Source organism: Chrysochloris asiatica, unplaced genomic scaffold (genome assembly GCF_000296735.1).
Source record: "Chrysochloris asiatica unplaced genomic scaffold, ChrAsi1.0 scaffold00001, whole genome shotgun sequence".
NCBI classification, from domain to species: Eukaryota; Metazoa; Chordata; class Mammalia; order Afrosoricida; family Chrysochloridae; genus Chrysochloris; species Chrysochloris asiatica.
Window position 1 is genome coordinate 52,413,003 of NW_006408519.1, and position 17,300 is coordinate 52,430,302.

A 17,300-nucleotide genomic window follows, 5' to 3' on the forward strand; every position below is an offset into this window, starting at 1 on the left:
AAAACTAATGTTCTCCCATGTAAACTCACATAATTCACAATAAAACAAAACAAAAAAGACCAACCAAGACTCATAGAGGCAGAAAAAAACTGTCCCCCAAATATGACAGTGAAAACTGAATAGTTGCCATCTTGTCTAGAAGAGTCTGGTGAAAGGAGATGGGATAAGATTCTTATGATTTAATAATGAATATTTGTTAACATGACTAATTGTGACTGTCGCAACTGTAAAGGTAGAAGTTTTGTAACAAAAAGAGAGAAGTAGTTAATCTTACAGTCCAGGAACCCAGGACCCTAGGACCATCAAGGAAGAAGAGCACTAGTAGAATGTGGGACCCTATCCAGAGAAGCAGCGATACCAGAGATGATGGAGGCAGAGATGAGGACTTGGAGAGAAAGAGCAGCTGAGGACTCTAGACTCATGGAAAGAGAAATGCTGTGTGCTGGTGGCCAGAAGGCAGGCTTGCAGAGTGTGCCCTTTGGTTATTTAAATGATTCTATATTCCTCAGTGTTTTTGTGTATATCCCCACACACACACCAAAAAAACAAAACAAAACAACCCAAAACAGGGAATAGAAGCAAATACTATTGAATGTTGATGCATGGAGGAAATTGTAATCATTGCAATGAAACAATGAGTGTAAAACCAATGTGCTCCCATGAAAACTAACAATTATCAATAAAAACTTTAAAAACCATAAGATGGTAAAATTAGGACATCTCCAGATAAACAATGGGAAATCTGTGAGAACCAGAGCAACCTTACACAAAGCTAAAGGCAGTTCTTTGGCAGAGAATCAACAAGATGTAGCTAACAACCTAACATGAACACACATGACAATATCACCCAGCACTCAACTCAGATATGTTGTTGTGTGCTGTTGAGTTGGTTCCGACTCATGGCCACCTTGTACAGGTATTCAGAGAAATACTTGTTGTTGTGAATGCCGTCCTGTAGGTTCCGACCCATAGTGACCCTGTATAGGGTTTCCCAGGAGCAGTTGGTGATCTTGAACCGATGACCTTGCAGTTAAAATGACTTTGCAGTCTGGTGCATTAACCCACAGCACCACAGCAGGACTTGTTGTTATTGTTGTTAAGTGCCGTCGAGTCGGTTCCGACCCATAGCGACCCTGTACAGGGTTTCCGAGGGTGTAAATCTTTACGGGAGTAGAAAGCCTCATCTTTCTCCCGCGGAGCGGCTGGTAGTTTCGAACTGATCTTAAGGTTCGCAGCCCAATTCATAACCACTACGCTACCAGAGCTCCTTCCACACCAGGACTAGTGGGTTTAAATTGCCAGCCTTGAAGTTAGCAGTCCAGTGTTTATTCTACTGAGCCACACCAGTGATCCAACCCAGATATGTAAGTATCCAAAGCTAACCAATACTACAAGATTGAAAATAAGAAACCAAAGTTATCAGTTTGCAACGGTAACAAAACCCACAAGTACAAAGGGAATAGTGTAGTCACAAAATTTTCTAGTAAATAGAAAATCAAGTAAATTTCAAGAAAATAAATACAAATAAACGAAATGTAACCCTAAAACTAGCCCAAGCCCTACTCCTAAACCTAGTGGAACCTCTACCCCATTCCTAACAACAACAACCCTGAGGCTACATACAGGGAACTCTAGGTATAGCCTAGATTTATTCATATTCCTAACTTCATACTTAAACTCCCCACTATCAAAAGTAAAAATAAATATCGAACTACGATATTAGCATCCGTGTAGTCAGGTGTAGTTCCAACACCGGAGGACCCCACTCTGCCCACAACCACTTGCCACCATCGCACCTTCAACCCCTCTTCGGCTCCTCGCACCTCCAAATCTTATTTCTGTACTTGTTCAAGAAGTGGCATCTGCAACAGTGTGGGCTTGGTATGTTGGGGTCGTGTCTCAAGCTTAAAGGAAATAATCTCTCCCTGAGCTCTGATAGCGTAGTGATTATGAATCGGACTGCGAACCTTAAGGTCAGCAGTTCGAAACTACTGCGGGTGAAAGATGAGGCTTTCTGCTCCTGTAAAGACGTACAGCCTCGGAAACCCTATTCAGGGTCACTCTGAGTCGGAACCGACTCCACGGCACTGCCCCCATCCCCACGCATGTCAGTGACGGGACCGGGTGCCCAGAATGGAGACAGCCAGAATAGCCGTCTGTCGAGTGTTGTAGAAATCGGGTGAAAGGTGCAGGGAGAGACCAGGGTTAGCCCACCGCTATGGGGCGTGCGGGCACCTGGGATTGGCCTGCGGGTGGGCCGGAGGACGACAACCTGCGACCAGGGAGGAGAGCCGGGCCAGCTCTCCAGCGCAACTGAGATCCGGCCTCCTAGAGCGGCCGGAAGCCCTGCCTCCGGTGTTCTCATAACAACTTCCGCTCGGGAAGTTTGAAAATGTCCGGAGCGCCGAGGCGGCTGCATTAACGTTCCGAACCTCAGCTGTCACTGGGTGAGTGTACCCCGACCCAGATCGCCCCTCCGCCCATCCGATCACCCGTCCTCGGCCGTCCCGGCTGCTGGTGAGCTCCAGTGAGTGGTCGTGACTTGGGGGCTGCCCTCCGACGTGTGCGGACCTCGGCCCTGTCCTACCCTGGGGCTGTTTGTAGTCTTTCCAGCTCTCCCTTTCCCCTGATTCCCACGTTTCCAGTTATAGAAGTCTCCATCGCGGATGGCGTCAGCTGTCATTCACAGAGCCTGGCCTGCGCTAAGGGCACCAGACGTTATGCCCTAGTTAGTGCTGAAGACACTTGACCCTCTCAGGCCCCACCCTTCCCCGTTCCACGTCCCCCCCCCCCCCCCCATAGAGAAGCAGAATTTTGTCAAATAGCAAATGCCACCGTCCGCCTCCCCCGCCATTCCCCCCCCCCCCCCCCCGGGAACCTCTCCGGAAGGTGATTGGATAAGTGGGGCTCTTCCAGGAGACAAGCAGAAGCCCGGGGTTCCCCGCCCTCCTCCTCCATCACTCACAAAGCCTTGTCATTTTCATCTCACACTAACAGTCAAACCTGGTCCATTACGACTCCGGTGACGACTGGTGTGTCAAGCAGAGCTGTGCTGCACTGGGTTTGAAGGCTCCAGTCCTTCAGCAGCAGAACATGGGGCTGCAGCCGATATGGACTCAGGGGAAGGCTGTGATGTGGCCCTGTTTGTGGGGCACTGCTTGGAGAAGCACCGCTCCTGGCTCAGCCAGAAATGGTTGGTCTCACTTGGTAACCGACAGTGGCCACTCCGGTGTGGAGGGAGCGCACAAATCCAGACCCCATTGACCTACAGGGGTCCTGACCTTCCCTTCCCCACCTCCAAAGTTCTTCTCCATCCCGTGGGAGGTGGGACCTACAGAGCCGCCAGGTGTGTGCACAGGTGGAGCTAGTTTTCCCAGGATTCACTGGGTCACTGTGTGGGTTGGATGTTGGGGACTGCGTGTTCCTGAGGGTGCTCTTGCTCACCATCTCTGTCTCCCCAGATTGCTCGCTCCCCAGCACTTGCCTTTCCCGTGATTCCAGTCGCCAATGGATGGGCCCCAGGTGAGTGTGTGATTGCTGCAGGCAGACCTGCGTGGTGGGGATGGTATCCATGAAGGACTCCCAAGGCTCCAAACTGAACGTGTTTAGAGGGCTGGGGGGTGGGGGGGTGGGAGAAAAGGCAGCACGGTTAGTTTACACGAGAGAGCAAACGGAAATGCTTTTGACATCCGAGTCTTGACACCCAACTCCGCAGACGCATGCGCAGCCAGGCTTCCTTTTACTACCTGGTTTCTCTATCTGTTGACCCCTGCACCTCCTTTCTGACCCGCACCGGGCTGCGCTGTCCATTTTGTAGGAGCCCATGACCTTTGAAGACTTGGCCGTGCACTTCTCCAAGGAAGAGTGGGCGTGTCTGGACCCCGTCCAGAGAGCGCTCTACAGGGATGTGATGCTGGAGACCTTTGGGAACCTGTTGGTGCTAGGTGAGGACCCTAGAGGCCTGGGCCTCGGAGCCCCGGTCCTGTCAGTCCGGCGGGGAGCAGCACAGTACATGCTAGGGTCGCCCACCTTCCCGGTTCAGGTCTTCTAGTTAGTGTGTGGGCTGCTGGGACATTCTGCACCCCCCGCCCCCCACCCCCCACCCCTTGCAGTGAGAGCTGACACCAACTCCCTTCTCCCTGTCATCACTGCTTGTGGAGGGGAAAATCTTTTCTGGGGACCACAAACTGGCCTGGTCTCTGGATGCTTACCTTGTGCCTATCCGAGGGTGGTCTGAGCCTGTTGACCTGCTCTCTCTATGGATGTGACACAGCCCATCTCAACCCCCTTAACCCCCTCCAAGGGTTCCGAGGGCAACGGCCATGCCTCATCTCGTGTCTGGAGCGATGGGCAGAACCATGGACTGACCTGTGGGAGAGACCTGAAGCTCCTGCCCTGCCGAGGGGCTCCCACCCAGGTGAGGTTCCTCAGGCCCACAGCGTGGAGGCCCTGCTCAGCTCTGAACCCTGCCGATCAGTCTCCCTGGGGGCGGGGAAGGAGGTGACCTGCAGAGACCCTGTGTGTGTGGGCATGCATGGCTCCTGCGCTGGGCATTGTCTGCGGCAACTCCTTGATCCCCTGGGACTGCCCGCTCATCTATAAAAATGGGTTGATAGTGCGCCTCCCTCCGAGGCTGCCTCGTCTTCAGAAGCAGTCCCCTTCTGAAGGCACTTACTCCTCGTCACCCTGTCACAGGGAGGCCATTTCCCCAGGAGCTGTGGTGCTGCTATGGTTAAGTGCTCAACTGCTAACTGAAAGGTCTGCGACTTCTTCACAGAACCATAAAGCCATTTCCTTCCATAAAGATTATAGTCCGGCCAACACCATGGGGCAGGTCACTCTCTCCTGTGGGGTTGCTCTGAGTTGGCACTGGGTTTGGGTTTGGGGCATTACCAACATTGTGCAGGTGAGGAGCTTGGGGCCCAGAGGTGGTGGGGGCCAGCTGGTGGTCAGTGCTGTATGGACCCACCCTCAGAGGACAGTGGGGTGTGGGCATTTGTAGGACAGAGGCTGGAGCAGGAAAGGCCCAAGGATGGTGTGGTGTGGGCTCCCTCTCAGGTGTGGACAGGTGTCCCCAGGGCTAGGCTTGTTCCCTTGGCTGCCCTCACTTTTGACAAGAGGGGGCAGCCTGTATTGTTTTCACTTTCTGAATAAGCAGCTGCTTGTTTTCTTTTATTCATCGCAGAGTCTCTAAAACGTGAAATCGAGCAGTGCTATGAGAACAAGACAAGTTGGGGAGACCCTAAGTTCTGTGGGACCCCAGGATGGGGAGGGATGTGGATCCCTAGATTGAGGGAAGGTAAGAGGTCTGGGTTCCTCTAGCACCCACGGCTCCCAGGCCCTGTTAGGGGCCAGGAAGTGGAGATGGTGTCCTTACTGAAGGAAGCCCTTGGCAATCAACAGCTTAACCCCACCAGCCCCTCCTGAGGATGAAGAGGCTGCTATAAAGGCTCCCATCCCCGAAGCCTATGGGGCAGTTGTGCCCTTCAGGGCCCCTAGGAGGTGCCACTGACGCCACAGCCGCTGTGTTCGTTCTCATGGGATCTCTCTAGGGCTATTTATGTCATTGTAAGTGAAACCTTCACACTGTTGGACCATTGAAACCCCTCCCCTCCGGCACTGACTCACACTGCGGCCTAACAGCCCTTTCTCCTGGTGAGCATGCGCATCCTTGCCAGGTCCCCTGTCCTACCTAGCTGGTGGAAAGGCGACTGTGAGCATCTCTCCCTCCCCCTGGGCCCCTTTCAGAAGAAGACCTAAGGGGGCCAGGGCCAGTTAGGTAGCCTGGACAGCATTTCTCCAGGCTGCCCCTCAGCTAGCCTGTTCTCTGCAGGGACCAAGAGACTCCCTCACCAGGAGAGATGCAGCAGCCGGCTGCCGTCCACACCCACAAGCATCCCCGGGAGGGGGTCCGGCAGGTGCCCGACCCTGCAGTCTCCGACGTGCGGTCGGCGCTCTCGCCGAACAGACGGACACGCGTTCATCTGCGACACTTGTGGCAAAGCCCTGAGCAGCCACAGCCAGCTCCTCAGCCACGAGACCGTGCACACGGGCGCCAAGTCCCTCGAGTGCCTCCAGTGCGGCCAGGCCTTCCGCTGGGTGTCCAACCTCCTGCGGCACCAGCGGAACCACACGCGCGAGAAACCCTTCCGCTGTGAGCAGTGCGGCCAGGCCTTCCGCCTGAAGGATCGGCTTTCACAGCATCGCAAGGTGCACTCGGAGCAGAGGCCCCATCGCTGCGCCGCCTGCGGCAAGGCCTTCAAGCAGCGCTCCAACCTGCTGCGGCACCAGCTGGCGCACACCGGCGAGCGGCCCTTCCACTGTGGAGACTGCGGCAAAGCCTTCCGCACCAAGGAAAACCTGACCCATCACCATCGGGTGCACAGCGGCGAGAAACCGTACACATGCGCCGACTGCGGGAAAGCCTACCGCTGGCCCAAAGGCTTCAGCATCCACCAGAGGCTGCACCGAGCCCAGCGTGTCTACACCTGCGACCTCTGCGGAAAGGGCTTCCGCCACCTCGGCTACTTCACGCGACACCAGAGGACCCACGGGCGAGGGGATGTGTAGACGCCTACAGCCTGAACCCCGAGAGATGCACTTTTCAGGCCCGGAAAAGGGGTCCAGCAGGACGAAGGGGTGGTGAGCGGGCGGCCCAGATTCTGGTGCCCCCTCCTCCCTCCCCACTGTCCCCATGCATCCTGGCCTGCCTGGGGCCCTGCTCTCCCATCCTGCACCCTTGTCCTCCCTCGCCTTGTCTTCACGCCCATCTCCCTAACAGAGGCAGCACTCAGTTTCTACCTTTGGGTATTAGAATGGAACACCTTCTCCCATCCCGAGCTCTACTCCACCAGGAAAAGGTGCAGAAATGCTCCTTGGAGCCGGTGTTCATGGGCAGTGTTGGTGCAGAATCCTCACCATGGTCCAGGTGCGCCGGCTCTGAGGATCAAGTGTCTCGGCGTGGGAATTACATGGCTGAGAATTACTGCCAATCTGTGGGACTTCGGTAAATTCTGGGGCAGGAGATCTCCGGTGAGACAGCGTTCTGCCCTTGGTTTACACTCACACACTCAGATTCCGAGCCCGGGTGGGCGGGGTGATCCTGGTATGGAAATCAATTAACAAGCCTGAGTGACCATCCTGAGGGTCTGCTATTACCTGGGCCTGAGGTGTGATTAGGAGTTACTGTTCATTTTATGGTGGCCGTTATAAGGAGCTCTGGTAGCACCGTGGTTACGAATCGGGCTGCTAACCTCAGGGTCGGCAGTTCGAAACTATCAGCTGTTCCGTGGGAGAAAGATGAGGCTTTGTGCTCCTGGAAACATTTACAGCCTCGGAAACCCTGTACAGGGTCAGTATGAGTCAGAACCGACTCCACAGCACATAACAACAACAACAACAACCATGGAGTTGGTGAGCCACAGCGGCTGTGTGTAGGGTGTCCAAGGAGCAGCTGGTGAGTTTGAACCACCGACCTTGCGGCTCAAACGAACCGAGATCCAGTGCATGATCCTGTAGTGCCAGTAAAGCCTTGACTAACAAATGGGTCAGCACGTGAGTGTCCCCCAAATAAAAACCCACTGTCCACGTTGATTCCAAGTCATAGCAGTTCTGTGGGGCCGACTAGAAGTGCCCAGAGGCTGTCTGCGGGGTGGCGCTGTGGGATAAAGCACTGACCGCAAGTTCTGTTTGAACCACAAGGTCAGGAGTTCAAACTCAACAGTCGCTCCTTGGCAACCCTATACCTGGTTGCTATGAGTTAGAACAGACTTGACGGCACTTCACAGCAATAATCTTTACAGAAGCTGACTGCCTACACATTTTGCTCTGTGGAGCAGCTGGTGGGTTCCAACCACTGAGATTTCAGCTGAGCACTTGCACCTGCAAAAGTAAAGGCAGGCACAGAATGAGCCCTAATAGGAACCGCAGAAGTAGTTCATAATCAGGTACCCATGTTGGCTGATTAACTGTCTCAAAGGCTCCCCAAGAAACAGCAGTGTTGGGGGGAGGCAGGGGAACCCTGTACTTTCTGTGGAGTCAGCCTAACATTGCTCTAAAACCAAGATTCTAAGTCACTGAAGAACGAAAGCATGCTGCCACCAAACGCAAAGTCAGGAAGGCGTGAGCGACATCAGGCCTCTGGGGCTGAGGAGAAGGGTAAAGACTCAATCTTTGTAATTGGCGAGCTGAAATGTGCCTGTTAATGTGTCTCAGGTTTCCATCCAAGTGGTAAAACACATGAGTGGGCATGGGGTGAGAGATTCAACTGAAGACGTGGAAAGAGGAAAATAGGAAAGCGGTAATTAATCCCAATCCAGAACGCTGCTCTGTTGTTAAATTCCATTGAGTCCAGCTCATAGCAAGCCTGTAGCGGGGTTCTGAGGTTTTACAAAAACACCCGTGCAACAGCAGAAAGCCTTGTTTTCTTCTGCAGACCGGCTGGTGGGCTAGAGCTGTGGATCTCACCCTACATAGCCGCTTCGCTCCTGGCAGGTCATGGTACTTCCGATGTTTTTCATCAACACTGTAACTCAAATGCATGGATTCTTCTACAGTCGTCCTGATTCAGGGTCCAGCGGTCACATGCACATGTGGTTGGTGGTACTTGTGTGTTGTAGAGTTGGTTACCATTTACATGACGCTGTATAGGGTTCTGAGAGTGTAAATCTTTACGACAGCAGAAAGCCTCATCTTTCTCCCACAGAGCGACTGGTAGATTCAAACTACTGACCTTGTGGTTAGCAGCCCAGCACGTAACCTAGTAGGTAACCAGGGCTCCTTACCTAGGAGATAACTGAAAACACCAGGGCTTGGGCGTGTTTGTCTTTAATGCTTGAATGAGGTCTTGTGCGGCAGATTCGCCGAATGTGTCATTTTATTTCTTGATCGCTGCCTTCCTGAACATGGATTGTGGATCCAAGCAAAATGAAATCTTTGACAACTTCAATCTTTTCTCAGTTTGTCATGATGCTATTTACTGGTCCAGTGGTGAGGATTTTTGTTTTCTTTACACTGAGATGAGTTGAAATCCATACAGAAGGCTGGAGTCTTTGATCTTCATCAGTGTTTCAAGTCTCTTCATTTTCAGCAAGCAAGGTTGTGTCATCTGCTTCTAGGATTATTTGCTCACCATACAGATTGAATAAGTACGGTAAAAGGATAGAAGCCTGACACACACCTTGCCTGATTTTAAACCATCCACTATACCCTTCTTCTATTGTAACTAACTACTGACTCTTGGCCTATGTACAGGTTCCTCATGACTACAATGAAGTCTTCTGGAATACCCATTCTTTGCAATATCATCCGTAGTTTGTTATGATCCACAGAGTCAAACACCTCTGCATAGTCAATAAAGCGCAAGCAAACTATTTCTGGCACTCTCTGCTTTTAGCCAAGATACATCTGACATCAGTACTGGTAACCCTCATTCCAAGCCCTCTTCTGAATTTGACTTGAATGTCTGTCAGCCCTCTTGTCAATGTTCTGCTGCAGCCATTTTTTTATTGTCTTCAGAAAGTTTTCCTTCTGTGTGGTATTAATGATACTGTTAGGGGATTTCAGCATTCTGTTGTATCACATGTCTTTGAAATACACACAATGAATTTCTTCCAGTTGGATGACCTGGTAGCTGTCTTACTTCTGGACATAGACAAGTGAGTACAGGACCTTCTCAGCGCTTCATCAGCTTGTTGCATCAATTTCTGGGACACGGTTTCCACCAATGCCTTCGAGTGCAGCTTCAGTACCACTGTTTCTTGATTAGACGCTACGTCTTTTTGGTAGAATGATTCTGTATTCCTTACATCTTCTTTTGATGCTTCCTGCGTTAGTCAATATTTTGCTCATGTTGTTAAATGCCATTTAGTTAGTTCCAACTCATAGTGTTATCAGAGCTTCTCTGAAGGAATTGGCCATGCCACTTGGGTTATAATAAAGGAAGGACTTTTATTGTACCAGCACGTGGCTCCGCAGATTCTTATCCAGAGACTGAGCCCAGTTTATAAGAAAGACCCTTGTCTATGTAGTGTTTGGGTCTTTGGGGCATTACAAAGTGAGCAAAGGGAGGTATGTAAGGCTGGCATTTGCTACTTCCTTCATACAGTGGGAAGGGAGCAGCAAGCAAGCAGGGAGTTCACAGAAACAGAAGCAAGTAAGTTTTAATTGGGAGCTTTGTTATCTTCTTGGAGACAAGTCCATACTAGGAGAAATGTAGCTGTGATAATCATATGGGGCTGAGGTGGTCTGTTGCTTAATTTCCAGAATGTGGACCCTGTCCTTGAAATGAGAGATGTACTTGGGGGGGGGGGGCGGTGCTCAGTGCCTGCTTCCACTGGCCTGCCTGCCTGCCTGCCTCAATAGCAGCCCACTATATGGGTTTCTGAGGTGGTAAATCTTTGTGGGAGCGGAAAGCCTCATCTTTCTCCCACAAAGCAGCTGGTGGATTCAAACTGCTGACCTTGTGGTTCATAGACTAGTGCTTACCCTACAGAGTGGAGCCCCCCACACACACCCTGAGGCTTGACTTCTTCACATAAGTTTGAAAAAAACAAAACAAAAACTAAGCCTGTTCTTCCCTTTTGGTTCATGATAATCCACTATATTATTGTCTCAAGCTGTTCTTTGAAATTTCCTGTCTGTCTCTTTTCATAATTTCTACCAGTTGCATTTGCTTCTCAACACTGAAGAGCAAATTTCGGAGTCTCTCTTGATTCCGCACTATGGTCTTATCTTTCTTCGCTGTCTTTTAAGTTACCTTTTGCTCTCTTCTTGTATGATGTTCTTGATGTTATCCCACAACTCTTGTCTACAATTATTGACGGCTACTGCATCAAATGTGCTCTTGAGACGATCTCTACATTCAGGTGGGATGTAGTCAAGGTCATTATTTTAGCCCTTGTGGACTTCTTTGCATTTTCTTCAGCTTCAGCCTCCACTTGTGTTCTGAACAATTGATTTTCCATTCCTTAGTCTGCCTCTGACTCTGTTTTGATGAAACTGAGTTTCTCCATCATTTCTTCCCACTGATGTAGTTGTTTTGATTCCTGTGCATTCCATTTGGTGAGGTCCGCTATTTCCAATGTTCACATTTCAATCCACAGTAATTATCAATGCATCTTATCTGCATGTTTTATCAATTTCATACTGAAGGAGTTGGTAGAATTCTTCAGTTTCATCATCAGTGGCTTAAGTGGTTAGTGTGTAAAACTGAACAGTGGTATTCACTGGTCTTCATATTGTTACTGTTGAGTGCTGTCAAGGCGCTTCCAACTCTTTGGGACCATGGAGTTTTTAAGGAGCAGCTAGTGGGTTTGAACTTCTGACCTTGAGATTAGCTGTCCAATGCTTATCCCACAGTGCCACACCAGGCATATTATCCAATCAAAGGCAGCCTTGTACTTAAGAAAGAAATTGAAATACTCTTCGATGCATGCAACACCATTCCTCCTCAATTTATCATTCACAGCATAGTAAAACGTATTACTGTCCAATTCAAAATGGTCAATGCCAGTCCATTTCAAGTCTCCAACGGCTAGGTCTCTCAGCCTGGGTTTTCTAGAGAAGCAAACGAGTAAAACGTACATCTATAAAGAGAAGTTTATCATCAAGGAAATGGCTTACCATTGTAGAGTTCAAGGTCCCCAGAGGAAGAGAGAACCTTTGCCACATGTTTATTACATTGGGAGCAGGCCACACCCTGTAAGGAAACATCCTTTAAATTGACTGGCTGCTCATAGCCAACTATCGTGGAGTTAACTATGCCTGTATTAGGTTTCATCACCGTGGGACTAAGCACGTCTAAACCTCTGCAAGTCCTACCTACTGACGTTGACACACAACCGTATTATACTAGAGACATGGATCTTCATGCGTTCCATTTTTGATGACTTCCAATTTTCCTAGATTCATACTTCATCAGTCTATATTCGGATTAATGGATGTTTGCAGCCGTTTCTTCCCATTTTGAGCCATGTCCCATCAGTCAATGAAGGGCCTGAAAGCCTTGTCCCATTCAAGCATCAAGAGCTACTCTACTTTGAGGAGGCCGCTCTTCCCCAGATGTATTTCGAATGCCTTCCAAGGTGAGGGGCTCATCGTCAGGCACAATACCTTACACTGTTCCGCTATAAGGTTTTCATTGGCTAACCATTCAGAAGCAGTCTGCCTCTCCTTCATCTTTGTCTGCCCTAGTCTGGAAGCTCGACCGGATCCTGTCTGCCATGGGCGAACCTGCTGGTATTTACAATACTGGTGGCAAAGCTACCACATCAACACAACCACAAGCAACAAGCCATCACAGTACCACAAACTGACAGACGATTGGTGAACTTCCGTTCTAATTTCCTTTCCTGAGGAACACTTATGGGAAGAGCTCTGAAGACCTGGATCGGGAGTGAAGACCTGGATCGGGAGTGAAGTCTTCCAAAGAGGATTTCTGTTTGCTTCTGCCAGAGATCTCGAACTCCCAACCCAGAGCCATTACACGTCTACTTTTTGGTGTGGTTGTTGGTGGTGTTAAGCGCTGTCAAGTCAGTCCCAACTCACAAAGACCCTGCTTAGGATTTCCAAGGAGCAGCTGATGGGTTGGAGCCGCCAACCTTGCAGTTAGCAGTCGAGTGCTTATCCTATAGCACCACACCAGGTGTGGGCACAGGGCAGGAATCAGGCACACAGGTCAAGTGTGTTCGGGGCCCTTGCTGCTATTAATGTATGAGCTCCACACTAAACCTCCAATCTGGACTCCATGCTTCATGGATTTGCCGCCTGTTCTCCATTGTAACCCCAATCCCTTTGAGTTTGGACACCTACGAAGGTCACCCCACCTCCTCTTTGCTCCAGGTGTGCCTGCATTGTGATTCTCATAAGGAACCCCTCATCTTTCACTGGACCTCTGCATTGTCTGTGTGCTGGCCTACCCCTCAAAGGACATGCCCACTGGCTCGCCAGTAGCTCCCCCAAGTGTCCCACAGGCTCCAAACCCCAGAACCTCGCTCTCCCTGCACCCCTCCCCCTCGGCCCAGCTGGAAGTGTCTCGGGTGTCCACTGGCTGGTTGGGCCTCTCTCATATGCTGTGCTCTGGTCTAGGGTCCAAAGCAACCTCACTTTTTAAATACCCTCCTCTCTGCCCCTGAGATGAAGTCTCTGTTGTCACACCTGCCTGCCACTCACCTCATTGTCACAGCTCTCAGTAATGAGAGACTCAGTGGGAGGATTTTAACAACTGGCCCGAAGACTTGCAGAGGTGACAGCTACATGCAGTGTGCAATCCTGTGGAGGGTGGGAGAAAACACAATGACCACGACTGAACTCGAGTTCAATAAGGCATTGCTTCAGGCTCTATTTCCTTACTGGTCATTGCACTACGGCGATGCGGGACAGTCCTTGCTCATGGACACACATATTAGGGGCACAATAGTTCCAATCTAATACCAATGGTTTGGAACAAATTCATACATAAATACAGAGAGAGAGAGAGAGAGAAAACAAATGGGCCCAAATGTAAGCTTTGGGAAATCGGGGCTAGTGGTATCTAGAAATACCCTATACGAGCCTTGTGACTTTAAGTTGGAAATAACACCAAAATTAATTCCTTCTGAAACTTGTAGGACATTATGACGTATGATATTTTTGGCCTCTGGGGGTTGCTGGGAAGCTGCCATCTTGGGGAAGGGGGCACTGTAAAACTGAGTGAATTTGAAGATTTATGCCACCAACCACAATACCAAAGACCCTTCTTGGGGTATATGGATCCCCCTTGTTAAGTGCCATTGAGTCGGTTACCACTCATAGGAACCCTAAACAGGGTTTCTAAGGAGCGACTGATGAGCTTGAACCACTGACCTTACAGTCCAGCGCATTAACCACCGCGCCACACCAGAACTCCCACTACAATGTCTCCCACTGATTGTATCAAAATTCATATCGCCAAGAAATTTTTCATTTCACTCGAAATGCCTTCCATTACTGGAAGCACGTGGTTTTGATTTAAACAATTCAAAGCAGAAAACAATTTGGTCCTAAAAGGTCAAAACAGCAGATTAAAGAGGCCACCCTCAGCCACGAAGGTGCGCCGTTCTGGAACCACGTGACTTGGCATCAGCAGCGCAGACTTGCCTCCTCTTCCCGCTGCCGCCAATGAGCTCTGGTAGCATAGCGGTTACGAATCAGGCTGCTAACTTCAGGGCCAACAGTTCGAAACTACCAGCAGGAGAAAGATGAAGCTTTCTGCTTCCGTCAAGATTCACAGCCTTGGAAACCCTCTTGCAGATGGGTCGGCACTGTCTCCACAGCACATAATTATTATTGGTTCCCGCCGCCGCCAGGCCTCCTTTCCTGTCCTTACCACCAGCTTTCGAAGCCACCGGACTTTCCAACTCCACAAGGGTGACACTCTGGTGGTGTTGGTTCCCCTGCCTGGGCAGCTGTGGTCATTGTCTGAATGGAAGGATGCAGAATCCCAGTGGACAAACCGTGCAAAAGGGAGCATGGAGCCAGTTTGAAGCTTGGAAATTGGAAGTCCAATACATGCAACCGCCCTCCCCCCCCCCCCCAAACGCTGTACATGCAAACCAGACAGATGACCAGGCAACCAGCAGCAGGCTTTTATTGACCCCTACCCTCACCAGGTGGGCGTCCCGCGTTGCCCACCCCATTAGCGCCATGCTGGCTTTCCCTGATCAGCTCAGATTCTTCCTGAGACTGCTTCGGACGCCGCGTCGCTGTTCAGGGTCTCCTTTGACTGCAGAGATCGCGGAGACTCAGGGAAGACGGCATCCTGGGTGGCCGGGCCAGACGACGACCGCGAAGCGATTCTAGAGCTCTCGTTAGACGGGAGCAGGGTGGGAGTCCCTGAGTTCGAGGGCGAAGGGACCAGGGACGGGACCCGCGAAACTGCATGCGCCTGGACCCGGGAGACCCGGCGAGACCGGACCCTGGAGCTCATCTCCAAAGGAGTCACGGACAGGGGCCTGGAAGCCACGTGCCTCTTGTCTGTTGAGTCTGCAAGGGAGCCGGGCCTAGAGCTGGCGGGTGGCGGATGCCACAGCGGTGGGCCCCCGGGGCCCCGGCGCAGCCAGCCATGCACACGCGCTAGGTTCCGTGTGTCCTCGTGCTCGTGCTGCAGCTGGTCACGCTTTTCCAGCAGCTGGCGCCGTGTGTCATGCAGCAGCTGGGCCCGGTGGAGCAGCCGAAACAGCTCCTGCCGTAGGCGCCCGTTGTCCGCCTTGATGGCCTGCGTGTACGCGATGAGCGCACGCGCGGCCTCCCTCTCGGAGCGCCGTCCCAGGGACTGCACGCGCTGGCGCGCCTCTCGCTCCAAGGCCGCCTTGTCTTCCAGGAAGCGCTGCTTCACGCGGTGTAACTGCTGTGTGTGCTCCACGCGCATGTGCAGGAGCTCTCGCTCCAGCGTCCGGATCCGTGCTAGTTGCTCCAGCTGCAGCTCCTGGGGGTGGGGGTGGTGGACAGGCGGGGCCCGTCAGGGGTAAGAAGGAGACCAGTGCGACCCCACCCTACGTGGGCGCGCGCACTGACCTTGTAGGGTTGCAGCTCCTGTACCTGGCGCGACATGCACGCAGCGCGCGACTCCATTTCCAGCAGTTGTGCGCGCACGCTGTCCTCGCGCCCATGGTAGAGCGTAGACAGTTCGGCCCGCTGCCAGCGGATCTGCGCCAGTTCCATGCGGTTCTGGTCGTCCAGCCTCACCACGGCGTTGGCGCAGCGCTGTGCGCGCGCGCTTACGTAGCTGGCGTAGAGCCGATTCTCCTCGCGCAGGCGCAGTGCTTCGCGGTCCAGGAAGGCGTTCTCCTGCAGCACGTGGTCCAAGCGCTCCTCGCAGGCTTGCAGCTGTTCAGTCAACAGCGCGTATTCGCGCTGCAAGTACAGCGCATGCTCCGACAGCGGCTCCTCGACCGCGGTGCCTCGCCTGCGTACTGCGCTCGGCCCGCGTTTCTTCTTGGCCGCCATGGCTGGGAACTTGGGGCACAGGACCTCGTGAGGGCACCGCCTCCATGCCGCGCCCCCAGCTCAACAACCCCCATTTCCCCACCCATAATATTCTAGGGCCAAGGGTGGGGCGAATCTCAGGGTGGTCAGGTTTGCCGGAGATCGGGGCTGGACAGCTGCTCCAACCTTTAATCGTCGGCTCCTGAGGACTTTAGTCTAAAGGCGCCCAACATTAGTCATGTTGATGTCCAGCGGTCACAGTCGCTGTGGAGACAGAACTTAGTCGCCCTCCCCACCCTGTTGCTTGGGCAACAGGCCGATTCCTCATTCTTCCCTCCCCCGCCCCCGCCGTCCCCCAAGTTGTGGGGGACAGTCTGTATCTGCACCCCGCAGAGGTCAGGCCTGAATGGGAGGATTACTCCTCCTGAGAAGAAAGTTGGCTTCGCTTCCTGTCCTGACAAGACCTCGGCTGCCACCCAGGCTACCACCACGCTCTGTGTGCCAAGCCCTGTGCTCTTCTTCCGTCCATCTCGGGGCCCCTGGATGCCCCCCCATTTTCGACACATTTCCTTCCCATTCACAGGTGAAAAACTCCATTTGTCTGGATGGCACTTACCGGTCAGAAAGAGACTGGAGGAACCCAAGACTATGAACCTCCACTAGCCTTCGGGGCTGGAAAGGAATTCACCCTCGAGGTCCAATTTTCAGTCAAGCTATACAGGGGAAACAACAACATTAGAAAGATATGCCCATCGGGGAGTGGTCAACCATTCAAAATCAAAAGGGTCACATTTGCTTCGGGGCAAAGTTGAGATGAAATGGGAAGGCGAGTGGAATGGAAATTGGAAAGTCCACGGGGAGGAAGTGGGCTAACTTGTTGCCTGGCGGGGGTCTCAATCACTGAGCTGAAACAAAGAGGACCAACATGTTGAAGGTGACACTAATGATCTCTGTAAACCTTCACTCAATTCACAGTAAAAAGTTTAACAACACAAAACCAGCATATAGGAATTTTGGCCTTAATACCGGTTTTTATTTTGAAAGTGCTCCCTGCAAAATAAAGGAAGTGGCCTTCAACACCTTTTGGAAGTTAGGGAAACATGCCCTCGGAGCCCATTTGGATGTGTTCTGCTTCAGTCCAGTTCAGCCCATGGCCAATGAAGCAACAGCAGAATGGACCCAAAATTTTCAATGTAAATGACCCCCTTGCTACCTAGAAGAGTAAACAGTACAGGTCAAAGCCCTTCTGGAAATGTAACCTTCCTCTTAGTGAGTGTGGCCTGCAGCTGCTTTGGCTCTTGAATGCTGAGTTGGAACCAGGGGCGCCCGGATCAAAGATGACGGCCAATCGAACGGCT

At 51.8% G+C, this 17,300-nt stretch overlaps 2 protein-coding genes across 2 annotated transcripts; one reads left to right on the forward strand and one right to left on the reverse strand.

Annotated features, from left to right (window-relative positions):
- Positions 1-3,507: 3,507 nt before the first annotated feature.
- Positions 3,508-6,570, forward strand: ZNF707 (zinc finger protein 707). The gene is made up of 3 exons (XM_006830820.1): positions 3,508-3,522; positions 3,818-3,944; positions 5,834-6,570. The coding sequence occupies exons 1-3, from the start codon at positions 3,508-3,510 to the stop codon at positions 6,568-6,570; spliced, it is 879 nt and encodes a 292-aa protein (XP_006830883.1).
- An 8,113-nt stretch (positions 6,571-14,683) lies between these two features.
- On the reverse strand, positions 14,684-15,963 carry CCDC166 (coiled-coil domain containing 166). The gene is made up of 2 exons (XM_006830870.1): positions 15,532-15,963; positions 14,684-15,442 (listed from the first exon to the last, which is right to left on the reverse strand). The coding sequence occupies exons 1-2, from the start codon at positions 15,961-15,963 to the stop codon at positions 14,684-14,686; spliced, it is 1,191 nt and encodes a 396-aa protein (XP_006830933.1).
- Between the last annotated feature and the right edge of the window lie 1,337 nt (positions 15,964-17,300).

Bases quoted from the DNA above. Each gene is read 5' to 3' on its own strand.
- ZNF707 (XM_006830820.1), top strand. The intron at 3,945-5,833 runs GTGAGGACCCTA...TGTTCTCTGCAG, and splicing joins TGGGAACCTGTTGGTGCTAG to GGACCAAGAGACTCCCTCAC.
- CCDC166 (XM_006830870.1), bottom strand. From the start codon at position 15,963: ATGGCGGCCAAGAAGAAACGCGGGCCGAGCGCAGTACGCAGGCGAGGC. The intron at 15,443-15,531 runs GTCAGTGCGCGC...CCCCACCCCCAG, and splicing joins AGGAGCTGCAACCCTACAAG to GAGCTGCAGCTGGAGCAACT.